Here is a 27,212-nt window from a genome sequence, read left to right as displayed (position 1 = left end):
TTTTGTTTTGCTATTTATCTTTTGAATTTGTTTGTTCTGTTTTCTAACGGGGTTTCTAAGCATTTAATCTATTTTCTATAGAGGCTTCTCTGAATGTAAAAGTCACAATAGCTCTGAGTTCGGTATCATAAAAACCTGAAGGGAAAAGACATGAAAAGCCAGGAACAAAGCAAGAAGTTGTTCTACATATAGAATATCCAGAAGAAAGGCAAGGTTTATTTTCAAAGTTCTTGCCTGTGGTTTTATTAAATCTGTAAGTCAACAGATACTCCTAGGCTTTATTCACGAACCAAGATACAAGGGAGACCCCAGCTGTTTTTAGATTTATTGAATAACACGAGCTGAAATCAAAAGAAAAACTAACTAGGGTTGATTAAGAATGACACAGCTGGTTCTCTAAAACAAGGTGACCCAATTCACTGTTTATTAAGAGCAGTTCTAATTAATCTTCTTATTACTGTTAGTGTCAACAAACACTCCCAATTATGTATTTACTGGCATTCAGAAGGCTTCAAGAGCCCTTCCGCACTGGCTATATCTGCCAAATTGTTAGTTACCATTTATGGGTTATTAAAGTGAAGGAATGTCAAGTCAGATAATTGGCATAAGATTTTAAATCCCTCACATGGTCCTCTGCTTTTCAGGGTCTCTTCAAAAGTTTCCTCAACTGAGTCAGAATGGGATGATCTTATTCCCTAAGACAGGTCTTTTGTCCCTTTCTCCCAACAGGGCAAAGCCCCAGTTATAACCTTCCCTCCCCAGGACAGCTGAGAGGCTGGCGGAGCTCCATTCTATTGCCTGTTAGCAAGGTTGCAGCCACATGGAGGTTACGTGAGAATTGTTTCTTGGGATTCATCACTGAAATGCCAATCTCAAGGGTAAAGTGCCACAGAAACAAAGAATCTGTCCTCATATTTATTTTTAATGTTTTGGGATTTTAAATGTCAATAAAGTATGCATTACAAAATATATGATAAAGAATCCAGTATGGAATGCACACAGTACATATAGCAGAATATATGCAATTATTTTGAGGCAAAGTCAGGGGGGGTCTATTTTGGTTAGTTAACTAGTTAATCAAACCAGGATGGTCTAAAATAATCTATATACTTTTAGGCAGTTTGTCCCAATCTTATTTCAAATTATTATTTCCAGACCCAAGGTGAGACTCTTCAAGTATGTATCACTAAAAACTTCATGGGGAAAAGTCTAGAGAGCAGGAGCTATTTGTGGGTAAGGCTCCCCAGTGAGCTTGCTGGGACACACAGGTGACTCTTACTCATGAGTGGCAGATGTGTTTTATCTCATGTGCCAACTCCAGCCAATTCTTAACTACCACACGGATTGCTATGTTGAAAAGGTATGGCAAAAACTGCTAGCTGTCCCCCAATATCTATCCCCCCCCCCTTTTCATAGCAATAGAATTTAATCTGACTATAAATTTGCATAGGATAAAGACTATGTTTCCTAATACCCCTTTTGCTAGGTGTACCCATGTGCTCAAACCTGGCACACAGGATGGGAGCAACAGTGGCGTGTGCAGCTTCCTCAATGTGACTTCAAAGGGAAGAGTTATGGCTTTCCCTTGTTCCTCTTTCTGATTCCCTTTGGCTGGAAAGCAGACGTGGTGATGAGCTCCCATGGAGCATGAAACAGGGATGGCAGAACACAGGATAGATGGTTCTTAGATCTGGATTCATGTTCAGAATGAGGCATGATTAAGGAATAAATTTCTGTCTTATTTAGCATCCATTATTTTAAGTCATTGTTACAGTAGCAGAACCCATATCCTAACTAGTGAAAAATGGTCTGAGCTGTATCAAGGCTTAGTAGGAAATAGAGTCATGCTAGGTTTGCACGCCAGCCATGACAGGGGACCGTATGATCTCAGGCCAACTCTAACTTCTTACTATGTGGATACCCAAGTTACTCCAAAATGGAGAACTCTCCAGAAGAAAATTCTCATTGGTATGTTTATAGTAATTTATATCTTAAAACTTCCTTTTGCCATCCACCTCCCTCTCTGTGCTATTTCTGACCACCCCAGACTTGGTCTCTCTGTATTTGGTATAAATACAAAGAACTGAGACTGATTTAACTATCATAATAAGAATAAAAATGTGCAATACATAGTATTTATGATATACTGTTTATATTTATAAAAATACTACAACCATTTAAAGCATATTGTTTTCCTAGGATATTTCAAAGATTGATAAAACAATTTTGGGATTTTTTTGAAACTGTAAATTCATGTATTTTAAAAATAATAATAGGACTGGTCCAGATCACTTAAATTTCTTTCATGCCCACCCAGCAACTATTTGTTGAGCACTTACTATATACAATATTAATGTCAGCATTGGTTTCAGACAGCTTGGTAAATCTACTGGGGATATCAAAAGTACTCTTTAGAAAATTGATGTCTCTAGGGATACATTTGTAATCTAAATTTATAATTAAATTAATTAAATTAAACTTTGTAATTTAACAATAGAAAAATAATATGCATAAGGGTTTTATTATGGTCCATGGAAAAGAGAGGTATATAGTAGAAATGGAATGCAAATTTTTGAAAAGCACTTCATGGTGTTTTACTCTATTAATTTATTCATTCATTCAAGATTTATACTACTTCCCTGTCCCCTTATTTCCAAACTAGTTCTCAGTAATTTATAGAATAAAAAATTAGAGTTTTCTTTGTATTCAATTTCTAACCCTCTATTCTACCAAGACTATGATTTATTAAAATATGCCCTACAAATAAAGCCACTGCATTTCGGAGCCTTTGCCTCTTGTCCCAAAATCAATTAATAAGTGTGGACTGGGTTTCTCTGAGTATTAAGGGCTGTGACAGGAAAGCTCCCAGTGTTGACCCCATTTCTGAAGTCATTGAGCCTGAAACCTGTAAAGCGAGGAAGCTAAAAACAGTGCTGCAGAATTGGAAATTCTCTTCTGATTTACTTCATGAGTTGAGTCTGCCTATTAAGCAGGTCAATATGTCACTTCCTGTGAAAAACGGCTTTCTACCAGCCATTATGGCTGATGGTCAATTCACGTCCATTTACGGTTCACACACCCCCTGAGCTCTAAAATAGACAATGGGCCTCACCCAGAAAAGAACACCTTGAAGAGCACAAATAAAGCTGGATATAAGGAAGAGCTTTCCAATAGCAAGTGATGTGAAGATCTGAGGGAGGTACCAGGGCTGATATCCAGCCTGGGTCATGGATTTAGGAAACTGAAGTATTCATGGGTTGTTAAATATTTTCACTCTCACTGCTAGCTCACTAGTGCCGCTTCTACATATGTTTTTAAACTAGGACTATCTTGGTCATGCCATATGAAGTGTGGGCTAGTAGGAAGATTTGAAAAACACAAAAAGAAAACTCTTGGAAACATACTCTGAGTCATGTTTCCTAAGGGATACTATTGGCATTTGGGCCAGACAATTCTACTTGTGAGACTGTCCTGCACGTGGAAGGATATTTAGCATTAATACCATTAATGAGTGCCAGAAATTGTGACAACCCCAAATCCCTTCTCACATTTTTAAACACCTCCTGGGGGGAGGCACTATCACCCCAGTTGAGAACCACTGTAGCCGTGTTTAAGAATTATCACCCAAAAATGGTGGTAATCAGATACAAATATACACAGTGAAGGGCACTCATTTTTGATTATAGAAATTTCAGTGAAACAAAGTGCTTCAATTTCGTGTGCATCACCTTACAGACATGAGCTTTTCACAATAAAATCTCCTGTAACTAATTGGACTATAGCAGCTTTGACTTACTCTGTGGACTAGTATATTAGTTGTGTTCATATATACACAACTCCATGGAAAAGGGAAACATTTGTTCCCCACAGTAAAGCATAAGTTATTGGGGATGACATTCTGTATGACTGGGAGACATTATTATTATTACTGTTTCTGTTTTTGTTTGTTTGTGTGAATAAGCACCCAATCATATATGAATTGGTGTTTGGCATAAGGACTGCATAATAAAACATATATTTTTTCCCAGAGAATTCTAAATACCAATATCTTCAAATACCAAATTTGGTTATGGTTTTGAAATCTGCAATCATTTCTGCAACTTGTTAACTTAGAAATGCCAAGCCCATTTTAGTCTGCTGCTTTAGAGACAGATTTGAGTACATCAGATGAGGCTGTACTCAAATGTCAGACATTACTCTGGGGCAAAGACAGAGAAGAGCATCAAATTCCCTTTCAAGCAAACTCCGAACGTAGCAAAATCTCTGGTCATAGGAATCTAAATCTATGCAACTTCTCCCGTCAATTAATGCTGCAAAATAGGTGTCTATAAGGTCCACCTTGGGGAAATAATCCCTTATATTGAATTTAGTCTGATGTGGATTCTACTTTCAAGAAGAGAGAGAGAGCAAAGTCAGAAGATCTTAACCTCATAAAGAAACTCCCTACCCTCAAAACTTATGTTCAGAATATAATTTGATATGCAATCCAAATCAAACAAACTTCCAAGTCATCCTAACCTAACATAAATTCAAGGGAATGACCCCTTAATCAAATGGAGTCCAATCTCTCTTGCATAAAATGGTAAATTATACCAAGAAAATCTGATGTTGAACCAAATCTAAACTTGCAAAACATATTCTGCCAAGGGAAGAAATGTTTATTTGGTGTAGGATCTATATTTTCTAAACAATATAACTTCTACAGTCAGTTTGTTCAAACACCACAATTACACGGAACTTTGAATAGGAAGTGAGATATGGTAGGTCTGTATAGGTTAGAGTGAAATAGCAACACATCCCAAAGTAATTTGGGTGGAGAATAAAAACATATATTCGGGGCCCCCCTGAGGAGCTGGGGGAGGATGTGGAAGTATTGGACTTCCTCACTTGGATTGTTGCTGATGTTCTCACAAACATTGGGGACTGATGGCTTGACATGCTGAGCCCTCTGTCTTGGGGCTTGCCCCTATGAAGCTTGTTACTGCAAAGGAAAGGCTAAACCTGCTTGTAATTGTGCCTAAAAGTCTCCCCCTGGGTGCCTCTTTGTTGCTCAGACTTGGACCTCTCTCTCTCTAACTAAGCCAACTCGACAGGTCAACTCACTGCCCTCCCCCCTACATGGGATCCGACTCCCGGGGTGTAAATCTCCCTGGCAATGCAGGATACAACTCCCAGGGATGAAATCTGGATCCAGCATCATGGGATTGAGAACATCTTCTTGACCAAAAGGGGGATGCAAAACAAAACAAAATAAATCTTTAGTGGCTGAGAGAATTCAAATGGAGTCGAGAGGTCACTCTGGTGGACATTCTTATGCACTATATAGATAACACTTTTTAGGTTTTAATGTATTGTAATAGCTAGAAGTAAATACCTGAAACTACCAAACTCCTTGAAGACGATTGTATAACAACGTAGCTTACAAGGGGTGACAGTGTGATTGTGAAAACCTTGTGGATCGCACTGCCTTTACCCAGTGTGTGGATAAATGAGTAAAAAAATGGGGACAAAAACTAAATGAAAAATAGGGGGGGAATGGGGGGGTGATTTGGGTGTTCTTTTTTATTTTTATTTTTTATTCTTATTCTGATTCTTTCTGGTATAAGGAAAATGTTCAAAATTAGATTGGGGTGATGAGTGCACAACTATATGATGGTACTGTGAACAGCTGATTGTACACCATGGATGACTGTATGGTATGTGAATATATCTCAATAAAAATGAATTAAATATATATATATATATATATATATATATATATATATATATATTCTGGGCCAATTCACATTCAGCTCAAGTTCTGCCACCTTCAACAAGTAGAGTACTCCACAATCTTAACTGAAATACATAATGTTTACTTTGAGGCACTGAAATAGCTTGTATCTCTAAAGAAAGGTTAAACATCCTCTATTATACTCTGTTTACTCAGGCAGGAGGGGCCAACTACAGTTTAGAATATATTTTCAACAATATATTAACAAGAGAAGAGCTTTTCTAATTGTTGCTCTAATGACCAAGAAGTTAAATTAGTCTTTAACAAGTAATATTAATAGAGGCTTGGTGATACTTGCTTAGGGTATAATTTTTAGTCTCAGTTTTCCCTTTCCCCCTTTTGTCATTAAAGGTAAGCATGGCTGCTCCTTGACAAGCAGAGCCAGGTTATAATTTGTCATAAACTATTATTCTGACGAAGATCCTGGACCCTAACAGGCATCGAATGAAAGGATCTGGATCTCGGGCTGGAACCCATGGCAGTGAGCCTGTACAATAAACGCGATACCTGGCTTCCCCCACTGGGGGATCACTGCACCACCACCCTCCCCCAGATGGAAGGAAGGGAATCAGTGTTTTGAAGTGCCACATGCTAGAATCCTTTCATATGTTGATGCATTTAATCATCACGGCACTATGAAGAATTATTATCCTTGGTTCACAGATGCAGAAATGAAGTCTAAGAGAAATACAATAATTTGCTCAAGATCACAGTCTCAATCTGAATTCCCAGGTCTGCCTGGTACTTTCAATTTATGCCGTTGGCAATAGGCAAAGACGTCTCCCCAAAGTTATATTCTTCCCTTTAAGCTCTTAAAAGAAAGTCTCAATTGCTGTGCTTTTTAAACTAATAACTTCCCTTTTTAAGAACTACATTTTAAGTGATTTTTTGCTAGCTGAAAGTAGAAATTGGGACAAGAGATGGTATTGTCATTTTTTTCAGATGTGTGTTAACAGGCAATAGTATAGTTTTTAATTTTCATTTTTTGAAAGAATTGTAAAACCCTTGGATCAATATTTTTTATTATAAAAGAGAATACTTTTAAATCTACCCCTAAGTGACCAAGATAGGTTAAAAATGTTTTGATACTGGAATTTTTATGAATGGAGTGATACACTGTCTGGCTTTCCTTCAAAATTATCCAGAGGAGAAAGTAGGTGTGTGTTATGTATAAAGGAATCAAAATTGACCATAATTATAGAAGCTGGACAATTAGTATAGGGGGTTTATTATAACACTCTCTAATTTTTTCTTTGCTCGAAATTTTGAATAATAAAAATATTTACAAAAAGTGTGCTTGGGATTTTAAAGCCTCCATCAGGCTACTTATATGTTACTCTCTATAGCAGTCCCTTGGCTGGAAAAACAGCCCTGATGACTCATGCCACTTTAAATGTATGACCATGCATTTCAAGTGGGCTCCGGGTGACTGCATGGTATCCCACATTCCCTAATTCTGATCAGTCTCCAGTCTCTAAAATGACTGTTTCACCCTTCTTTTCTCCTGCATCTCCAACACCTCCTCCCCTTCCAAACTCTCAGCCAATGACCTCCTCTATTGTTTTAATCTAGATAGAGAGGCAATCTATAGAGAACTACCTGATCGTCCGACTAGAAAATGTACCCATATCTTTTCCCAGATGCTCTGCTCTCGCCCCTGTTACACATGATGAAACTATCTCTGTTCTACCTCACACCACAGTCTTCATTTGTGCCCCAAATCCCATCCCCTCTCACCCTCTCCAGGACTTCACTGTAGTTCCCCTGAGATCAGTCCTCACCGCCCTTTTCTTTTCTATAAATGCTTACTCCTTAGGAAATCTTATCCAGTTCCATGGTTTTAAGTATATGCTCCTGTCTCTAAGGATGACCGTGCAACATCTTTGCAGTGTCTACTCCTTACCCTGCACACGCTATTCATTAGCAAGTTCTCTGCAGCTCTACCATCAAGTTATACCTGAGTCAAAGCCCTTTTACCATCTCTGCCGCTGCCATCCTAACTCAAACCTGTCAGCTCTGACCTGGTTTACTGCAATAGCCTCCTAACCCATCTTCCTGCTTTAATCTTGCCCATCTCGGACTAATCTCTACACACAAGAGCAGAGTGATTTATTAAGGCATAAGGGAGATCCTGTAACTTGCCAGATCAAAATTCCATTAGAATAAAATCCAACTCTCTACAAAGGTCTTCTTGCTTTTCATTGAACACCTGGGCTATTGTTCCTGGTTTCCTCTCCCCTGGAAGGCTCTTTCCATAGCTGGTTTGTGCACTCATTCAGGGCTCTACTTAAATGTCACCTCTTCAGAAAGGCCATTTCTGACTGCCTAAATTAAATACCCGGACCATTTAATATAAAGTGCCCACATGTATGTGTGTATATATATACCTTACTTACCTTTATTTTTCTTCATAGCATTGTTTACTACCAGACATCACATATATACTTGCTTATTTATTCCATTTGCCCCTTTCAACTTAAACTCAAAGAATTGTTTGCTGCTGCTTTCTAGAATCTCAACCACAACTAGCACGTAATAGGAGTTCAATAAATATTTGTTTACAAAGGAATGATTGGAATTGTTCGAGGCCTTGCATGTTAAACTTGAAGTTTAGGAAATTGCAGATGGAAAATTGTTCTAAAGCCAGCAACTGCTGAAATCTGAAAGAATTCTCCTTTAAAAGCAAAGTTGTAATAAATGACAATACTTCTACACTGACTGTTGGACAGTAGGGTACTTGGAGGGAGGGGAGAGCAGGAGGCAATGGATGCCAGAGCGCTGATAAAAATGTAAAGCACTCGATGTTTGCAGTATGTTCTTATTAATAATTGGCATGTTGATGTGAAAGGGTTTATAGGTCTCCAGAACAGGATTCACTTAATAGCTAGGTAAAATCTTCTTCAGAAGATTGTGCCATTTATGTAAGGAAATAGGCTTGTTGACAGGCTACTGCGGTGTGCAGGTCACCCCTAAGTGTTCAGGATGAATGGCACTTTCATGAGGAAAATGCTGAGTGTGTTCAGATGTCCCCTCAAGCCTTCGAGTGTAATTGTCACTCAGGCAGTGAACCTGATTCTCAGGAGGCTACCTAGGGGCTTCCTGAGATTGAGTTCTGTAGGTGAATTTTAGGTTTCCCAAACTTTGGAAAAGGACATGAAAAAGTAAATGGAATTTCCAGCATGAAATCATAGAATCAAGTTTAATTTTTAACAGGAAGAAAGACATTATTGCTCATCATGATATAAAGAAGAAAATAAGTGTCCAGGTTAGAAAGTAGAATTGCTGTTCTAAAGTACTGACCGGGGAGTACATTAAGGATTTGTATTCTTACTCTTCCTGTTTTAGGTTATGACCTAAGTCAGTGTGAACTTTGTTCCTTCTTCCTCTGTTTTGTTCTGGAGACTTCTATGTTCCCAGTGGGCACTTTTCTTTGCTGCTAACTGAAGTCAGGGCGTAAGGACCCGTTCCCCTTCAGCGAGCCTGGGTCACCCCTTCAGCTCTGAGGAGCTCGCTCCTCCAGCCTGCTTTGTGGTCTGACTGCAGTAACCAGAGAAGCAGACCCAGTGCTTTGCGAGGGACTCACTTGTAGGATCACCTGGGACTGAAGGGATCCAGGGACATGGGACTCGCAGTGAGAAACCCAGGAAGGTCCTGGGCAAACCAGGATGCATTGGTCACTCCAGGGATATTAAGTTCAGGGATAGAACACTCATAGGTGCTAGCTTGTGACATAATTTGCTTCAGCTCATGGGCAAATTTGTAACCCTCAGCTTTTTTACTCCCTGTGACCTTAGGGATCTCTGCTAAACTTTTTAAATCCTCCTCTGGCTATTCAATTATATTCACTGAATGGGAGCCTGTGGGTTTCTAGTAAGACTAAAATATAATCCCTAAAGCATGAAAAATTAGGTTTATAAATTATGTTGATTGCAGTGACCGTCTGGCTCGCCCTGCCCCTCCCCAGCCCGGTTTTCACTCTGCAGCCTCGGTCCCTCCCTACCCTAGTTCTCTTTCGGAGTGAGGAGCTTTTCAGTAGTCTCAAGCCAGCTTCTCTGACCTAGTGCCTCATACCTGGTGCCTCTCCCCAGGACCCCTGACTGGGTCTGCCACTTGTCAAAGTGCCCATATGCCAATACCTGTCTTAGTAACCAAGCAAAGCCCAGTGCTTGACCGTGAATTTGCTCCTTGTCCACCTTGCTCCCATTTCCTTCAGCTTTCAGCTCAGCACTATTTAAATTCTCATTCTGACACTGACAGGCTAATGTAAAATAATTCTATGGCTTACAAAAACCTAATAGATGACATAATTGCATAACATTTTTCCTTTCTATCAAATACTATAATTAAATTCAGGTTTAATATTTACAGTAAAACCGACCATGCGTAGACAACAGCACTTTGTTAGATTTGATGTCTGCTGGTCCCTGGATCAATTTGCTAGTCTTATCTAATATTTTTTCCCAGAAGATGTTCACCTTAGCATAATGCTATGTTTTCTCTTTCAAAAGACCCTTGAGGATTCCAAGATAGAGGGGAGTATATGAATACAGTTTGACTGCGGGCCTATACTACATTTTATTATTCCGAGCTTCCCTGTGAAGAAGATGAAAGCATGAAACGTGACTGCTTAAAACAGTAGTAGTTTCTAAAAGGTGGAACCAGAAATGAGAGTATGGAAAAGAGGAGTCATGGTCTCATAGGTCTAGCATCACTGTTTCGGAAGAAAGGTGGCAATGGCAAGCAAGACTCCTTTGGGATGGAAGTAGAAAATAGACCTGAGAAGATTAAGGCCACTTAGAAAAGTAGAATCACAATGCAATAAACTTCTGAAAATTTATCTAGCCAAAGAATCTTTTGTATCTTGGGATCACGGGCTTTGGGAAATCAATCAATTAGATCAATTACCACAGAGTTTGAACCTGTCATGAAGCCTCTCACATCACTTTATAAAAACAAACAATTTTGTTTTGCGAGGAGGGACAGTAGATTGTTTTAATACCTCTACGACATTTAAATGTAAGCCACTTAGAGATTTGTGGAGGCATTGCTGTTTTTACTATGCTACCTTTTTAGTTAAATGTGTTTGTAATAAATACAGCGTAAAGCATATACGTGACTAAGAGATCATTTTAGTATAATCATCTGATACATATTATGTGGTACGCATAGATCTACACATATATCTAAATATATACATATACATAGACAATGAATACATACATACATAAAATTAAGAGACATGTCTAAATATATACATATATAGACAATGAATAAATGTGTACATAAAATTAAGGGACAGAATTAAAAGTTCAAGATATTTCACATGATACTTTAGCTTAGAGAATGCTTAGCTCTCTTGAAACACCTTAGCACAGCCATATCTGTACTAAGACCAAAACCTGAATTTTTTCCCTTTTTTAATCACCAAAAAAGCCTAATAAACAGAAATAATTTCTCTAGGGTACCTTTTCTTCTTAGAGTACCATATGAAGGATGGAGAAAAAGTTTTGTGAGAAAAGTTTATCTGCGCTCACAAGCCCCAGATAGGGTTGAATTTCTCATTTTTTGATAAATGAGCTCAAGCCCATTAATTGTGTCATCAATTTGCCTCCAACCCTCCTCTCTGCATGAATCCCTCAAACCCTAAGCACTGGCCTGGTGGAAATAATGGTCCATGTCTGAAAGCGGCGTAAATACTGGTGCATGATGTACTTCAAGTTATTCATTCTGAACATATTTGCTATGAGGCAGTGGGAACAGTGACCTACTTACTTGTATTTATCTTCTGGAGGGAGATATGCTTTTCCAGTTGTCTCCGAAGTTTCACCTCCGCTCCATATTTTCCAGTGGTCCCGTTGTCAGCCAGAATGAAATGGGAATGCATGCTGTTGAGAATAGTGAGCTTGCTCATGGGATTGGACATGGTTTGGTAGGGCCGGACAACCTGCAGGGTTTCAAAAGGAAGAGGCAGGAGTCAAAAAAAAAAAAAAAAAAAAAAAGGAAAACAAAATATGAAAAGGAGAACCAGATAGAGTGGAAAGAGAGAAAAAAGGAAAATGAGTATTTTGGTATGGTAAAAGTGTAGTTCACATCCTCTTCCTAATATTGCTTTGGGAAGAAGTAAGATTTATGGTAAAATGTCCCATTCACAGTAAGAGCATGCTTAAAGGACTATATGTTTATTTACCTAATTCATACAGAAACTAGAGTATGTGTTTTTGATGCACGAAAAAACTGGCAGGTCAAAGAATCTTTCATTTTAAATTTGATCTTTTATTTGCTAATGAATCAAAATTATTTTTAAAATTCCGCTGTTTTCTTTCTCTTTCTTCTGTATCGTCAGACTTTAACAGGCATATAGACATAATAGAGAAATGATGATTCTCAATTCTTAAGGGGAGGGAATGTGTAATCTTTTGTGCCATGTCCATACAGATATATGAAAGTTTGCTATTTAAAATCAACACTATTCTTACTAGATACTTTATTTAGTGGAAATCTCAAATGCATAATAATAGCCTCATAAAATGAATATGAATCAGGCCCAAAATGCTCATCTCTTAGTCTACTTTTTAAAAATTGTTGTTATTTTAATTTCATGGTGAATTGCACCACCTAAAAGAAAACAATTGTCAGTGTGGTCTTTCAGATTATTTTAACATAAAAATAAAAGAAGTATCTATTGTGGGCTAGCTGCTTTACATACATTACCTATATTCCTTGCAACAGTCCTACAAGCTAGTTGCTGTTATGTTCATTTTGTAGATGAAGAGAATAGGAAATGGAGAGGAGAAGTAAGTTTTCCAAGTGTGACCACAGTCAGAACTAGAATTCATACCCAGGTCTGCCAGATTCCCAAATCTATGCTTATTCTATCTTCCTAATACTGCTTAGATACAATAGGAACAGAAGATGAGGGGTTGGAATTCTAGGAGTATATTTTAATACTTTTGGGAACATTCCATGGGTTCATAGTTACATTATCTCAATACAGTTACAATTGATAGGACAGAAATAAACAGTGCTGATTTTTCCCCCATGCTTTTGTGTGGTATGTACATTAACTGTCGAGTTGGGATGCTCTTGTTCAATTTCAGTGTGTAATTACTCACTATGAAAAGCTGTGGTGAGATTGAGCAATTTGCTAGCGGAATTACAAAATGATTTAGGAAGGGCAGTCTTCAATAGTGACGATCTCATGAAAGTAATTTTTCAGACCCTGATGCTGATTTCAAAACCTCTATATTTCCATGTGCCTCGCAAATAGAATGTACTCAATAAATAGTGAATGAATGAATAGGAAAAACTTGAGACAGACGTGCTTTTGTTCAACACTGAAAACAAAGCAACCAACCCTCTTCTCTGAATTGTTTGGGATTTAATCTCATCTAAATTTAAAATGTGTAAATAATTCCAAGCCTTTGCAATATGATTCATTCCTATTGTTACATGCCCTATACGTCAATGTAGTATTAATATAACATAAATTCATAGCTTCATCTTTGATGGCTCTTATTGATAAAAGAAGCCCATAACTTTTTGATTATTGTTCCCGATAATAGCATGAAGCAATATTCAGTTATTCCCTTGTCTAGATTAGTTAATGAGAGGCTCTAAAATATCGAGACAGGGGTTTGCTAACTCCATCCTGCGCTCTCTAGGAAGGTCACTTGGGGTTGAAGCTCCCATTTTATTGTTACTGATTTTTTATCATAAAACATTCCTTCTAAAGCAGAATGTGAGTTAATAAATATTAAAATTTTGTTAAAAAAGGCTTAGTAGAAAGATTTTTCTCCTGTTCTTAAAGTGCCTCTTCATGTGTTTTTGGACAAAAGAAAATGTTTTTGATTAAGTCACTACTCTCTCTTCAGCACCATCCCTAAAGCTCCATGTTAGGGAGGGAGAAGACCCAAAACAGTAATGAGAGAAACAAGAGACAGATTTTCTGTAGGTTAAAATAAGCGTGATGGTGAACCCCATGAGTTCATGGGACTGGCTGAGGCATGAGTCCACATTTGAATTCCTGAGAACGTAATTAAAGACCATCAATGGAATTGAATTTTCAAATGAATCAAAGAATGAAAATGATTTGAGGCCAAGGTGATGTACTCACTACAATGTGAGAATGAAAGACAATAATTAAACCATCTGACTGTATTTTATATATCTGTTTCCCTCCACTACTGATTCTAAAGACATCGAGGCTTCAGTCTTCTGAGTTTGCCTTTCTTGTCTTATGAAACATGGCTCAACCAGCTTTTGGGAATACTGTACATCTGAATCAGTCACGGCAAAAGGGTCAAGTTTATAGTATCACTCATGAATTTTAATTTCATCTTACTGTTTCCCACTTCTTTTGATCTCATGATATATAAGTTAAAGGTGATCATATTTTGACAGAGTTTGCCTGCTGCATAATAAGGGATATAAATCTGAAAAATAAGTAAAATACCCTAGTTTATTTTTCAGTCATTCACTTTAAGAAGATGCACTGAATCCTAGAACAATCCTGAGCATTTGAGCCATGGAAATCTATTTGAATCCTAGCTCTACCAACGACTCTGTGACTTGGAGTTTCTTTCTTTCTTTTTTTTTAATTTGTAAAAGGAAAATGATAAAACCACTTCCTTCATGGGGATTAAGTGAGATTATACGTACAAAGTGCTTGGTAATCTTTAAAAGTTAATTCGTTCTTCAGCTCCACTTTATTTTACCAACTATAAACTGATTTGCCAATTGTAAACTAGTGACCAAAATTAAATGATGAGAGACAAATCACTGACTTTTGTTTTAAAGAAGAGATTTAAACCAATGTGAGGACAGAAAAGAAAAGAAAAAGAAAAAGAAAAAGAAAAGGAAACAATCAGCAATCAATTGGCAGAATATGCAACGTATTTTTTCTTTGCTGTATCTTCCCAAGCATCTAAAAAGGAAATGCTCTGAAACTGTTAGTTAACTCAAAGTTGGAAATAACTTCCCAAGTAGTTCAGAGAAAGGCATTTTGGTTTATCTCTCCTACAAAATCCACTTAACATTCTTTATAACAAACACACTGGCAGTCTATGTTTGTTTGGGTTATAATTTGCATATCTACAAAAGATTTGCTGATCTTCCTGTTGGGTTTTCCAAACAGAAAAAAACAATGTATTTTTATCACATGAATACAAATGAATTTTTCCCTTTGAAGAAAATGTGGAGGTAATGCAGCCTCTTTCATTTTTAAGAGCTCATAAAAAGAGGACAACTTTATATTAATTATGTATACACATACACACACTAGCACACATACATATGCATTGTGGGTACGTGCAGTAAATACGAAAAATGTGACTTGTTCATAACTTGTAGTTATACTGGATTACTCTAGCATATATTTCAACCAGGTTTTCTTGGGAGAATTAAGTGCTAAGTTCCTGTAGCATCCATTGCTTGTAACAGATCACCTTCTCTCCTAAGCAACTATCCTGGTAACCTACCACCCTTGGGAGAATTGAGAAAATAGTCACTCAAGTCGTTTTCCGTATTTTGAAGTTCAGAGAAGGAATGTGGGTAGAGAAAGGCTGCGTGGTATCTGAAAGGCCTTCATAAAGAGTGGTCTTTCATCATCGGTAATGAGAGTCTAGGCTTAGAAGTGGCTCAACACAGTACTCCCCAGGCATCACGGACCAGAATACTTCTAAAAGTGACATTTTACCTCTCTCTTGTCCCTCAAATGTAAATGAGAGAATTTGTCACTCATTAATCCACTGGTTTATTGGTAAAATACTGGGACAAAGGCTGTTGTACAACTTGGTTCTGAAATAAAGAGTGTGAGATGAAATGGAAATGTTTAAGGGCTTAGTAGATGTGAGACCCTTCACAGAAGGCACTAGGAGGGTCATCACTTCCAGGAGGTGAGTGATCCAGAGACACTGTGGAAAAACTGAGCATCGTTCACGTTGCTGGTGTCAGACTGCTGGGTGCATTTTCCCTAGATGGGTTTAAGTGAGTCATTTGGAAGCTGATCAATGACACCCACCAGCTGTTTTCATGCATGTTCTAGTCTAACCCAGGAGTACTTAGCAGAAGTCAGGAGATGTGAATCCTAGTTTTAGTTCCTTTAGTTACTAATCTGCGACCCTGAGCAAGTTTCTGAATTCATTCTTTCATTCATGTGGTGAGCACTGTGCTGTGTTAATGAGATGCAAAAATCTAACAGCTAGCTTGGTAGGTAACATCTCATAATAAATAGGAAAATATGTCTATTGAAAGAAGCTTTCTAGATCACAGTTTTCCCATCTAAAAAGTAGAGGGACTTGACTGCAGTTTCTAAACATTTTACCTCTAAAATTGAGTCTGGACAGCCTATGCTAAAAAGTACACTTGCTCCTTCCAAGGTAGTTCAGAACCCTACGACCTTCCTTGTGGATTGGTTCATGAAAAGCTGTTCTCTTGTATGCTGGGCTCTCTTCATTCTAACAATGCTTTCTACAATGCAAGGGCAGTCTGGCCACCTGGATCTCCTTTTCCAAACAGAATTGAATGGAGTGATCTCAGATTTTGATTCATCAATCACAGGCCCTCTGCAATCTCAGTTCTCATTACCTATTGCATTGCATAGCCACATACTACAGGCAAGTAGCAGAGTATGGGATGCCACAGCTCAAAGAGTCATTCTTTCCCTCCTAATATCACCATTTAACAGAGGCAGGAAGAAAATTTACAGACTGCCTCTTGTATGCCAGGCACTGTGATAGACACTTTTACATGGATTAATCAATTTCATACTTATTTTACAGGCAAAACTACAGAAGCTCAGAGAAATGAGGTGTCTTAGCCAAATTCACCCTAATAACCATGCTCTTTCTATTAGACCACAGGTGGATATGCAGATTTAAATTCCTTTACAGGCCAGGAGACATTACGAGAGAAGTCAGAGGGTCTAGTCTTATTGCAAATTTATAAAGAAGAATAGGGTTGGTTTTGCTGCTGGACATTTTTGCCAGTGGCTCAGCTGGGCATTAAAATCCTTTTGTCTGACAGCTGATCAGATTATTTGCAGATGAGTCATCTGAAACTGAACATATACAGAAGTCAGGAAAGGAAGCAGCAGGCAGCAAAATGGGGTTTGTGCTTTGGAGAAAGAGAAACAAAAGGAGTGACAAGGCTCTCTTTGGATCAGGCATTCATTTCTGGGAAGGATGAGGGACTTGTTGAGACACCGCTGAGAAATGGGAAGCAACCTCTGCATCTGGAATAAAGGAGCATGGGGATGGAGAAAATGAAATGGAGAAAAAAAAAGCCTCTGTGTGTCCTCATAATCATAGAGAGGCTTGAGCCAGCAGTGACACTTCCCTGATTTTCTATTCAGGCAGCTCAGCTGTAAGTCTAGGTATAAAGCAGGGTCACAATCCAAATAAGAAACCAGCAAACCCTGGGATCCATCTTCAAAGAATGCCCAGACACTTTAGCTGTGTGACTCCCATTAAAATCCATGGGAGGAAAAATTACATCTTTCTGCTCCACTTTGAATATGTGTCCCTCAACCTGTGTACTGCAGACAGATGTCCAGTCCTCTTTCCACGATTTCCACAATTTCTATTCAATAGATCCATCTCTCTTTGCTTTGTACTGGGGGGAACCATGTACCATTCAGCCACGGGGTCTACAGGCAGTGGGAAAAGTCACTTGAGTTCTGAAAGGGTCACTTGCTTTAGAAATTAACACATGTCAGTGTGGTGATTCTAAAATATGTTCACAAATTCTTTTAATGTCTTCCCTTAGAGTGGGCTGGACTTAGTGACTAGCTTCTAAGGGACAGAATAAAACAGAAGTGGTGGTGTATGACTTTCAAGGCTAGTTCATAAAAAGCTTCCTCCTTGACCCCTTTCAAACCGCTTACTCCCGTGGGGGACAGGGGGAAACCAGCCGGTATGTCATGAAGACAATACTAGCAGCTCTCTAGAGAGAGATCCACATGGGGAGGAACTCCAAGCCACAACCAGTGAGGAGCTGAGATCTCCTACCTAACCAGACAGGTTACTGAGCAATCTTGAAAGAGGCTCCTGCAGCTCTTGGCGAGCCTTCAGGTGACTGCAGCCCTCGCCACCATCTTGATGTGACATCATGAGAGACCTTGAGCTAGAACCACCCAGATAAGCCATTTACAAATTCCTGATCCACAGAAACTGTCAGATAATACATGTTTGTTTGTTTTAAACCGTTAAGTTTTTGGGTAATTTGTTACACGACAATAGATAACTAATACAATAATGTATTATTATTATCTTCTTTAAGACCTCAGAATATATCCTCTACTCTGTATTCTGGACTGGTTGATGCATCATAATCTAATTCCTGCTGGGTCCTCTGTGCTGCCTGGCATTCTTTCCTGGGCTCTCATCAGTTCTGGTTCCTTTTCTCCATCAGGCCTATGACCAATATCCTCCACTCTCCTCACACCTCTGACCCTAAGACCATCCCTCTCCATTTGGCAGATGATCTAACCTGTGCTCCTATAAACTTGCCAGTTAAGTGAACCTAAGCACATCACTTACCCCCTGTGTCTCCATCGGTAAATGGAGATTAATAATAATTATAACTACCTCATTTGGGTTTTGTGAAAATTAAATGAGATATAAAGTTCCTAGAACAATGCACGTATGGTCTCTGAGTAATGATAGTTGTTATTATTATAGAGAAGCAGTATTGCCTGATAGGTAGGGATATGGTCTTGGGAGCTAATGTCCTAGGTTTAAATTCCAGCTACATCCTTTACTAGTCACCTAACATTGGGCAAGTATTGAGTTTCATCATCAGTTAAGATGGGGGTGATGATAGTAGCAATACTAAAAAGAAAAACTTACGCATGATGTTGTAAGAATTAAATGAGATAGTACATGTAAACGGTCTTAAAGGGTGCTGCCAGTAAACTCTACAAGCGTTGTCTGATTTATTATTATTGTTGTTGTTATTATTTCATAGATAAATGATAAACCACCAGGCTGAAACTCATTTATCTTATTTCCACCAACTCTGCACACACACACTTCCTTTTTCTCCTTCAGTTACAAGGGTACAGATGGTTAATCTCTCCCCCTTTTCTCTGGACTCCCTCAGCTCAAGGACCCTCCAGGACTTCATCAAACATCTTCCTTCTCTCCCATTCTCCCTTGCCTCTATCAACGCATAAACAAACTCAAATCTCTCCTATCTTGAAGGAAAAAATCCTTCAATCTATGATTATTTTTAGCTATTCATATCTCTTCTTTTTTTTCACAGCCAACTGTCCTAAAATAGCTATCTACTTGTGTTCTTCACCTCTTTACCTCCTTCTCCCTCCTCATCCTAAACCCACTGAAATGTGGCTTGCTCCTTCATCATCCCATTGAAATTGCTTTGATCAATGATGCCAATGATGTCTTTCTTGATAAACTGGATGGACATTCACAAGTCTTTTCCTTTCTTATCCTCTCAATAATACTTGCCCTTGCCCCTTACTCTATCCTTCTGAAACACGCTCTTCCCTTGGCTTCCGTGACACTGACTCTGTGGTTGTGTTCTTACTCCTCTGGCACACCATTGGTCTCCATGGCAGGCTGCTTTCCCTCATTAAATGTTGAAGATCATCAAGATCCAGTTGTAGGCCCTCCTTCTCCTCACTCCACACACTCTCCCTTGATGATCTTGTCCAACATAATAGCTTCAATTGCCAGCTAGATGCAGATGCTTTCCGAATCTAAGTCTGTAGCCCTGATCTCACTCCTGAGCTTCAAGCTCATATGCTCCTGGGATATTTCAAAGGAACTTCAAAATCAACATGTGCAAATCCCAAATGCAATATTGTCTTCAAGAAAACTGCATTCCCCATGTAAGTGAATGTGACAGATGCCTGGGGAATTAGCCTAGAACCTGGGTGTGGTCCAGCTCAGGCAGAACTGAGTCTCCCCTGTATAACTATAACAGACTTGGGTGGGCCTCCTCATCCACTCTGTTTCCTCCCACTTTCCGTGGACACATGTAATCCAACCTAGTCACAGAAATCCAGTAAACCCCATAGAGGGACAATGTTGGTAGGCTTTCTGAGTTCACAATATGAAGTCATATTTGGCTCATCCCAGAAATAAGTGACAAATGTGCTGAGTTGATAAGCACATTAAAATTAGCAATCAACTTCTTTCTCGGTGTGAAATGTAGATATTAAATCAAAAGAATATTTCCCAATTAAATGCAAGTATTCATTCCTAAAGGCTATAAAATCTCTAGCACAGGAAAATTGAAGATACTATTGAATCTGAAGATAATTTAATAAGCATATAAGATGATATGTTGGAATGCTACCCAGATAAAATTTTCATCCTCAAGTTAAAATGAAAACTGCTTTTTTTCTGATCATGAATGACTTTTTAATTTGGCATCTGTCTTGTTAATCTGGGTTCAGGAAAAGATAAATTATAAAGGCTTCAGAAAGCCTTCAATTACTTGAAACAATTTTGGTCCGATTGTTTTCTAATTAAGGAATTTCAGTCTAAAATGTGTAATTTGAAAATATAATTCACTGGAAATTCTTTCTTTACTTTATATTGGTGATATTTTCATGATCCTCTATCCACGTAGACATTGTCTAGTGTCGGAGAAAAAGGCTTCTGGTCATTCATTGTGCCTATTTTCAAGTTCAATTTACAGATATAAAATATTTGCCAGTATCTCAACTAACAATGAAAACATAATATTATTAAATATTTTTTTGGTTCTTATCTTATGTGACATCTTAATAGGTAAGGATTTGGGCTTTGGAGACAGTTGGATCTGAGTTCTAATCCTCATTTAGTTTCCCAACTATAAAATGGGTATAATACATATCTCATTAGGCTAATTAACATATCCTTCAGACTCAAAGTAAGAGCTCAGAGAATTAGTTAAAATAATTATACTCTTAGAAATCACATGAAGGTAGACAGATCAAGGGTTTTTACAGTCCACTTAGAAATGAAGAAATCAGATCTTACAGAGTTTAAGTGACTTGTGAATGCCTCAGATTCATGCAAAGTATTACACTAGGGGTAATTAAGAAACAAAGAAAATGAAAAATTCAGTCCCCATTTTTAAGGAGTTTTTGATTAAATTGGAGAAGACAATTGTGGGAGAATTATAATTGGATATGAACCTATAGGTACAGTGAGTCAGGAAGACATCTTGGTGGAAGTGAGACAAATTAAATTGGTTGGAAGTGTAGGATTCTGGGTTGTAACAGAAAGGGATAGTAGGAATAATATGGAGACATCACAGAGGTGGGGTTAACCTCAGTATCTGAAATAGTGTATGTTTTCATGTCTAAGTGACAGGATAAAAAATGATAACCATCTCAGAATTCACTGCCTTACCCCTCACCAAAGTCTGCTGCTTTTAATCTATTAATTGAAAAAAGAAGGGGTTGGTTAAACAGTGTGGAAGACAATTACATTTAAATCAACAAAGCTATTTTATCACTTTTTTGGGAAGGTTATTAGCTCATGAATCTTCCAACAGGTTTAGAGAAAGTTCTCTTCTCATTGTGCATTGCTTTGCCCCCCATATACCAACATGTTGGACCCTCACCATTTACCTCTCACCTTGAGCTGAGACATATGAAAACAGTTTTACATTTAGATGCCCAGTAAAAAAAAACCCTGACTATACTCACTATGGTATAATCTATCTTGGGGATATGATTAGAGATGAAGTTGTGGTAAATTTATAAATTGATAAGATTTATAATTATATCTTTTTCATAGTGTTTACTTTCTACAACTTGAATTTCATCAGCCCCGATCCATCTTCATCAATATTTACTGAGCACCTATGATGTGTGAGATTCTGAGTTGGGCTCTGAGAATCCAAAGAAACATGCCCTGTCCTCAAGTAACACATCTAGCTAAGAGATAAGACTTGAATGGAGGCAGAGAGCCAAGTCAATCTCATAAGATGGCTGAGAAAAAGCAGTGTATTTAGTGAATGATTCAGAATATCTAGAAGCCCAAACATGGACAAGTTAGCTTTTCCTCACTATGTTTTGGACAAGGTATTCACCTTTGTAGTGCCATTCTAAAGGGACATTCTAGTTCTAAGATGTATAGCAACTGCCACATCTGCTACTTCTACCAATAAAAAAATTTGAATACTTGAATGTTCAGCTTCTAATAGTATTTATCTGAGATTCAGCCCTACAGTAACAAAATTATTTTGTTTTACAACAATTTGGAAATAAATCTGCTGTAAGAAAATATAAAGTATAAGAAATGGAGCTTTTATTTTATCCTTATATTTATATTTATTTAAAGAAAATGTCCTAGATTTCCCTTGACATTTATTTTGTACCACTTCAACATTCTGGATTGCAGATACAGATATGACCAAGAAGGCAACTTTTGTGGTTTTCTCACATGATTGCGTTTTAACAGAATTCTTTAGTGGTCAAGATTTTAATAATACATTATGTTTTCTTCTCTGCTATCTAATGTCTGATGCTAAAAAGTTTATTTATTTTTGATGTTTGTCACATGTCAGTTGGATTACATAAAATGAAAAAAGGATAGAAGACATTAAATTAAGCTGGCTATGAAAGTTGTTATTTCTACTTATGATGCTTACCAGACAACACTTCTAATTCATGGACTTTAGGGAGATTTTCATCAGCATTTTAGTCAAGTACTTCTTTTTATGGAAACCTATCATCAGATGACTTTAGTCACATTACAATAGCAAACACGCATAAAATCTATCTCAAATGATGTCATAAATCCTGTATGCCAAAAAAGCAATTGTTCTCCAAATAATTTACAACTTGGAAAACAAACTATATTATCACACAGGAGCTGGAGGAATTCCATGTGTATTCCAGTACACTAATTTTGTGGGAAGAAAATACCAAGAGTGGTCAAAATTCAATAAATCTTGCTTAAAGTTTAACTGAAAAACTAAAACACAAGTGTTTACTGTGCTTTCTACAAACTGCCAACTCCATTTCCTTTTCCCAACAGTTTCTCTGCCTGTTCACCTGGTTCTTTACAAGCCCTGGTTTGACTTTATTAGACTTTCATGAGCAGGGATAACGAATGCGCAGATTTTACTGAACATGCAAGTGGGTTTTTCTGCTGTCTGCACTGGGATCAGGATCATTTTTAATTGGAAATAGATGATGTCACTATGTCCCACTGGCATGTTGAACTTGGAAGAAGTAATAGAAAGAAAAGGAGAGGTAAGGAAAAGAGTGGGGAGATCACTTAATTTTGACCCCCTGGGAACTGATTCAGTTTCTTTTCAGAAGCATAAGCACCTTGCCACGGGACATAAAGCTGTATTTTTAGAGCTGTGGGTTGTGGCTTGTTAATGAATGGTGAAATGCATTTAGTGGGTCACAAGCTGCATTTTGAGTTTGAATAGAAAAGAACAGGAGTGAAAATATCAGAGTGCATTGCTCTTAGTAGGATAAGCATTGCTTGGGCAACTTTTGTTTCAATTTTATAAATAGATGTATGTATATACTTATTTTTCTGGGTCATGATGTTAAATTTAATTTTGGCTAAGAGCTGTGGTCAAAATTGTTTGAAAACTACTGCAAAAAGAATATAATTTTAGATCCTTTTCTCTTTGATTATTCTTCATGTAGAAAATTGAAGAATAAATAAAAGTATGAGAAAAATATTTATCACCCATAATCTGAGCATCAGAGATAACAACTGTTAACATTATGGCTTCTTTTTCTTCTAGTCTTTATACCTATATGTGTATACAGAGACACTATATATACATATATTGCATACACATAATTTGTTATCTTTGTATTTTGTATATTGAATTCCTTTTCTTTTCTGCTTTTTTCTTTGTGCCTTTTGTCCTGCTGTTTTCTCTCCTGTGCACACCTGAATTTGGATTAAACACAGGTGGGCCAGATATTCTATTGATTATTTTATCTGGTCTATAATTTTTGCCTACTTGAAGAGGGATGCTTATGCCTGCATGAAGGAAAAGTAATGAATTCCCGAATTTTTCAGTCTTTATATTTTGTAAAAATTTGTATAACTGCCTGGTTTATATACTCTTAGTTAGCATTATACAAGCCTTCCATTTCAAATCAAGGAGTCATATTCATTTAATACTTTTATTTGGCCATAGGTCTAATTGTATGGCAATACATCTAACTTAAGGCATTGTTAGCCTTTCAAATTACAGAATAAAAAGAATAAATCCCAGATTTTCTAATTTCCATGTTCTGTTGCCAAACAGTTTAAATAAGGTTGCATATTTACAGTTTTTGTTTTCAACTAGACAGCTGCTTGTCATCATGTACTCACTATAACTCTATTTTACTGTTTATCTATACTGGTTTATATAATATAACATATAACTAGTTTTCAATTTACAAAAATTAATTAGGCTTTGGGTAAATGTAAATTACCCAAAAATTTAGAAACTATCTATTGCACTGTTCAATAATGATATTATTTCTCTGAGGCAAAGTGAACCTTTGAAAACGGGTTTTTAATGTTTATTAACAAAGTGAATCCTAGCTAGTTTTCTTTTTTTTTTTCTTCTTTAAGAATCTCAAGAACTTATCAGGGATGATTCTTCCAACTCAGCAAGGCAAATAAATGTGATATAACTACTGCCTTTCTGCAATTATATAGGATTAACAAAACAAACCAATAAAATGGCACACACACACAAAAGATAGTGGGCCAGCATTCTCCGCAAATGCTTAGGCAACTGAAGTGATTATTTGGCTACTTTCTCTGGAATAAAGAAATCCTCAGCTTCCACTTATCTGGAGTTCATCTCAACAAAAATGTTCCCAAAAAGTCCCTGCCCCCCACCCCACATAAAACAGAATAATAACAACTTAGGTTTACAATAGAGATCCTGAAGCTATGACCATTTCAAAGTTACTTCTGAGTCATCACAACATTTTAAATAATTAATTCATTTGTTAATAAAATGCACCACTAAATGCTTTTGGTGTTGAGGGTATTTTAGGTATTTGAATTCTTTAAAAATATCTATTTGTTTTAGTTCACAAACATCCATTTAAGAGCCCACTTGAAATCTCAAGCAAGTATTTCCCAAGTATATTCTATACCAGATACTCTGAAAAAATTAATATGCTTACTATTCTAGTCAGTACTGTCTACATAACACTTTGGGAATTGCTGTTTGAGTCATTCAGTCTCTGTGTGATATAAAACAGCCAGTAAATTTTAATTAAGAGAATACATACTAATAAACTAATATTTTATTCCTTACCCTACATATTCTGGATAAATTAACATTTCCATGCATAATTTGGTAGCCTTGATACAAACACTTCTTGTTTCTCAAAAATAAAGGTTGTGGAAGTCTTAATTTTGTTTACTATTTGTTTTTCACAACATTTGATTTTTTGATTCAAATTCTTTTGCATTGCATTTTCAAAATTCCATATATTACGCAGCATTATATTGCAATACAATAGAAGAAGCAGTTTAAGACCAGTTAATACCCAACTTTTTTTCATTTTTTTCAGTTTGCTTTTTTTGGCTTAGACAGACCTCAGGGTACTTGAAAAAAAAAACACTGATTAGCACATTTGAAACACTATGGCGGACTTGATTGGGAAGGGAGGGTTGTAACGATGTGATTCAGAGAAATAATGATAAATTATTCCTTGCCAAAATTGTTAGGGGCAAGCAAATAAAATATGGCAGTCTGTTATAGCTTAACTGCTGTATAGCCACAATTCCTATCAATACAATTTTGAGAAGGGAATATGAGGGGAAAATCTGGTGGTCAGTAGGAGAGAATAAGCCTTTAAGGGAGGTTGGCAATGATCTGTTTTTGGTTTTAAAAGTAAAAAAAAGGAGGAAGAGACTCCTGGAAGTGAGACAGTGACTCAGAAAAAAATGGGACAAAGTTGGATTCCTGGCAAAATCGATTGGTTGGTGAGTGTGTGACTCTGGATGTCAGAGTAGGAAAGAGGCTGTTTCCCTGCTGACTTTGGTGAAGGACTGGTGAGTACTGCCAGAAGGGAAATAAAGAACTCACCTGTGCCCACTACCTACCCAAGCATTCAGCAAAAGAAAGGGCTACCAGGGAAGCTAGGTCTTGAATAGAAAGAATCTACTTCTGCAGTCTCCGGAGCTAGGTGAAGAGAACTCAAGTAATAAATAGCTAGAGCCCTGAGCAGAGGAGGGGATAGGAGCCTCCCAGTTCAATGTATCAGTCAATGAGTTCTCATTGCTATATATTACATGCTATGCTAATTAATCTTAATGTAACTGTGCCAAGAGCACTGGGAAGAGTGCATGGGTGGGGAAAGACTACCGTTTGATTCAAACAAAAAAAGGATAGTTGATAAGTCTTACTTTGGATGGATCTTGATCATAAGAATTCAAATGGAGTTTACATAGGCAGGTTTGGAAAATAAGAAGTCTCCCCACAAACTACTCCTAACATGAGTTCCAATTTGGAAGGTGGGGACTAAAGAGTACTATAATACACAAATTTTGGATATTAATTTTTATTTTATTCTTCATGTATCCCCTCTAAGAGAAATAATCCCTTAAGGAATATCATGTAAAGGGGCAGCCCCCAGGACTTACATCTCTCCCAATCAGGTCCTCCTGGTTTTCCACAATTCCCCAGGGGGCGATACCTATGGTACATATCTTCCCCCGAGACTTAGACGCATGGTCCTTCAAGGCATCTCCGACATGACGAATAACACCTAAGAGGAAAAACAGAAGTATTAATCTTGCCTTTTAAAGCAATTACCTTTCCATTGCTTTAAAGGAAATTGTGGTAACCATTTCACTAAAGGTTAAATGCATTAACTATAAAATTTTGACACGTTTCTACACAAACAACTTATATTTTGGAGAGAACATAAACTTGCTGCTGTAACACCAGATAAATTTGCCAGACTTGTGTGTGGAGTCTAGCAATGCATTTCTTACCCTAATTTATATGAAAAAAAATTTTAAAAAGTGTCCAATGTCTATAAACGGAATAAATACAATTTTTAAATGTAGAGAAATCTTTTTTCTTGCATTATAAACATGTTGAATTGCTAGTATGTCTAAGAACTAAGATCTTGACTATATTCTGTAAAAAGCATCATATATAATATTAAATCTATACCATAGTTTGTGGATAAGTGTGGGTCATTTGAATACAGTATTTAGCTACTGTTTTGTTAACCTTAATTTCATTTTCCTATTTATGGACACATGTGGAGAGTTTACTTTTAAGGAAAATTTTGGCGTATTCTGTGGAGAATTTATGTTAAAAAATATACATACACCTTTTTATCTTCAGTTTTCTAATTGTTCTCCTCTTTTCCTATCACAACTTTCCCCATCATAGTGTTAAAAGGGAGAAAGCAGTTTACAAGATACTAGGTAACCTCCTCCTCACCTCTCTTACAAGCCATTTAATGAAGATGCAATTT

General features: G+C 37.3%; 1 protein-coding gene across 5 annotated transcripts in view; it reads right to left on the bottom strand.

The window, feature by feature from the left end:
* Positions 1–27,212, bottom strand: part of TRPM3 (transient receptor potential cation channel subfamily M member 3) — a 596,233-nt gene that overhangs the window by 256,965 nt on the left and 312,056 nt on the right. For all 5 annotated transcript variants that reach the window (XM_037798450.1, XM_037798451.1, XM_037798452.1 and 2 more), the window contains exons 5-6: positions 26,365–26,489; positions 11,546–11,717 (exon numbers count right to left, since the gene is read on the bottom strand). In XM_037798450.1, the coding sequence (XP_037654378.1) occupies positions 11,546–11,717; positions 26,365–26,489 (297 nt within the window). The remainder of the gene's footprint in view (positions 1–11,545; positions 11,718–26,364; positions 26,490–27,212) is intronic.

This window comes from Choloepus didactylus, chromosome 10 (assembly GCF_015220235.1).
Source record: "Choloepus didactylus isolate mChoDid1 chromosome 10, mChoDid1.pri, whole genome shotgun sequence".
Taxonomy (NCBI): domain Eukaryota; kingdom Metazoa; phylum Chordata; class Mammalia; order Pilosa; family Megalonychidae; genus Choloepus; species Choloepus didactylus.
This window is presented reverse-complemented; position numbering and strand designations above follow the sequence as displayed.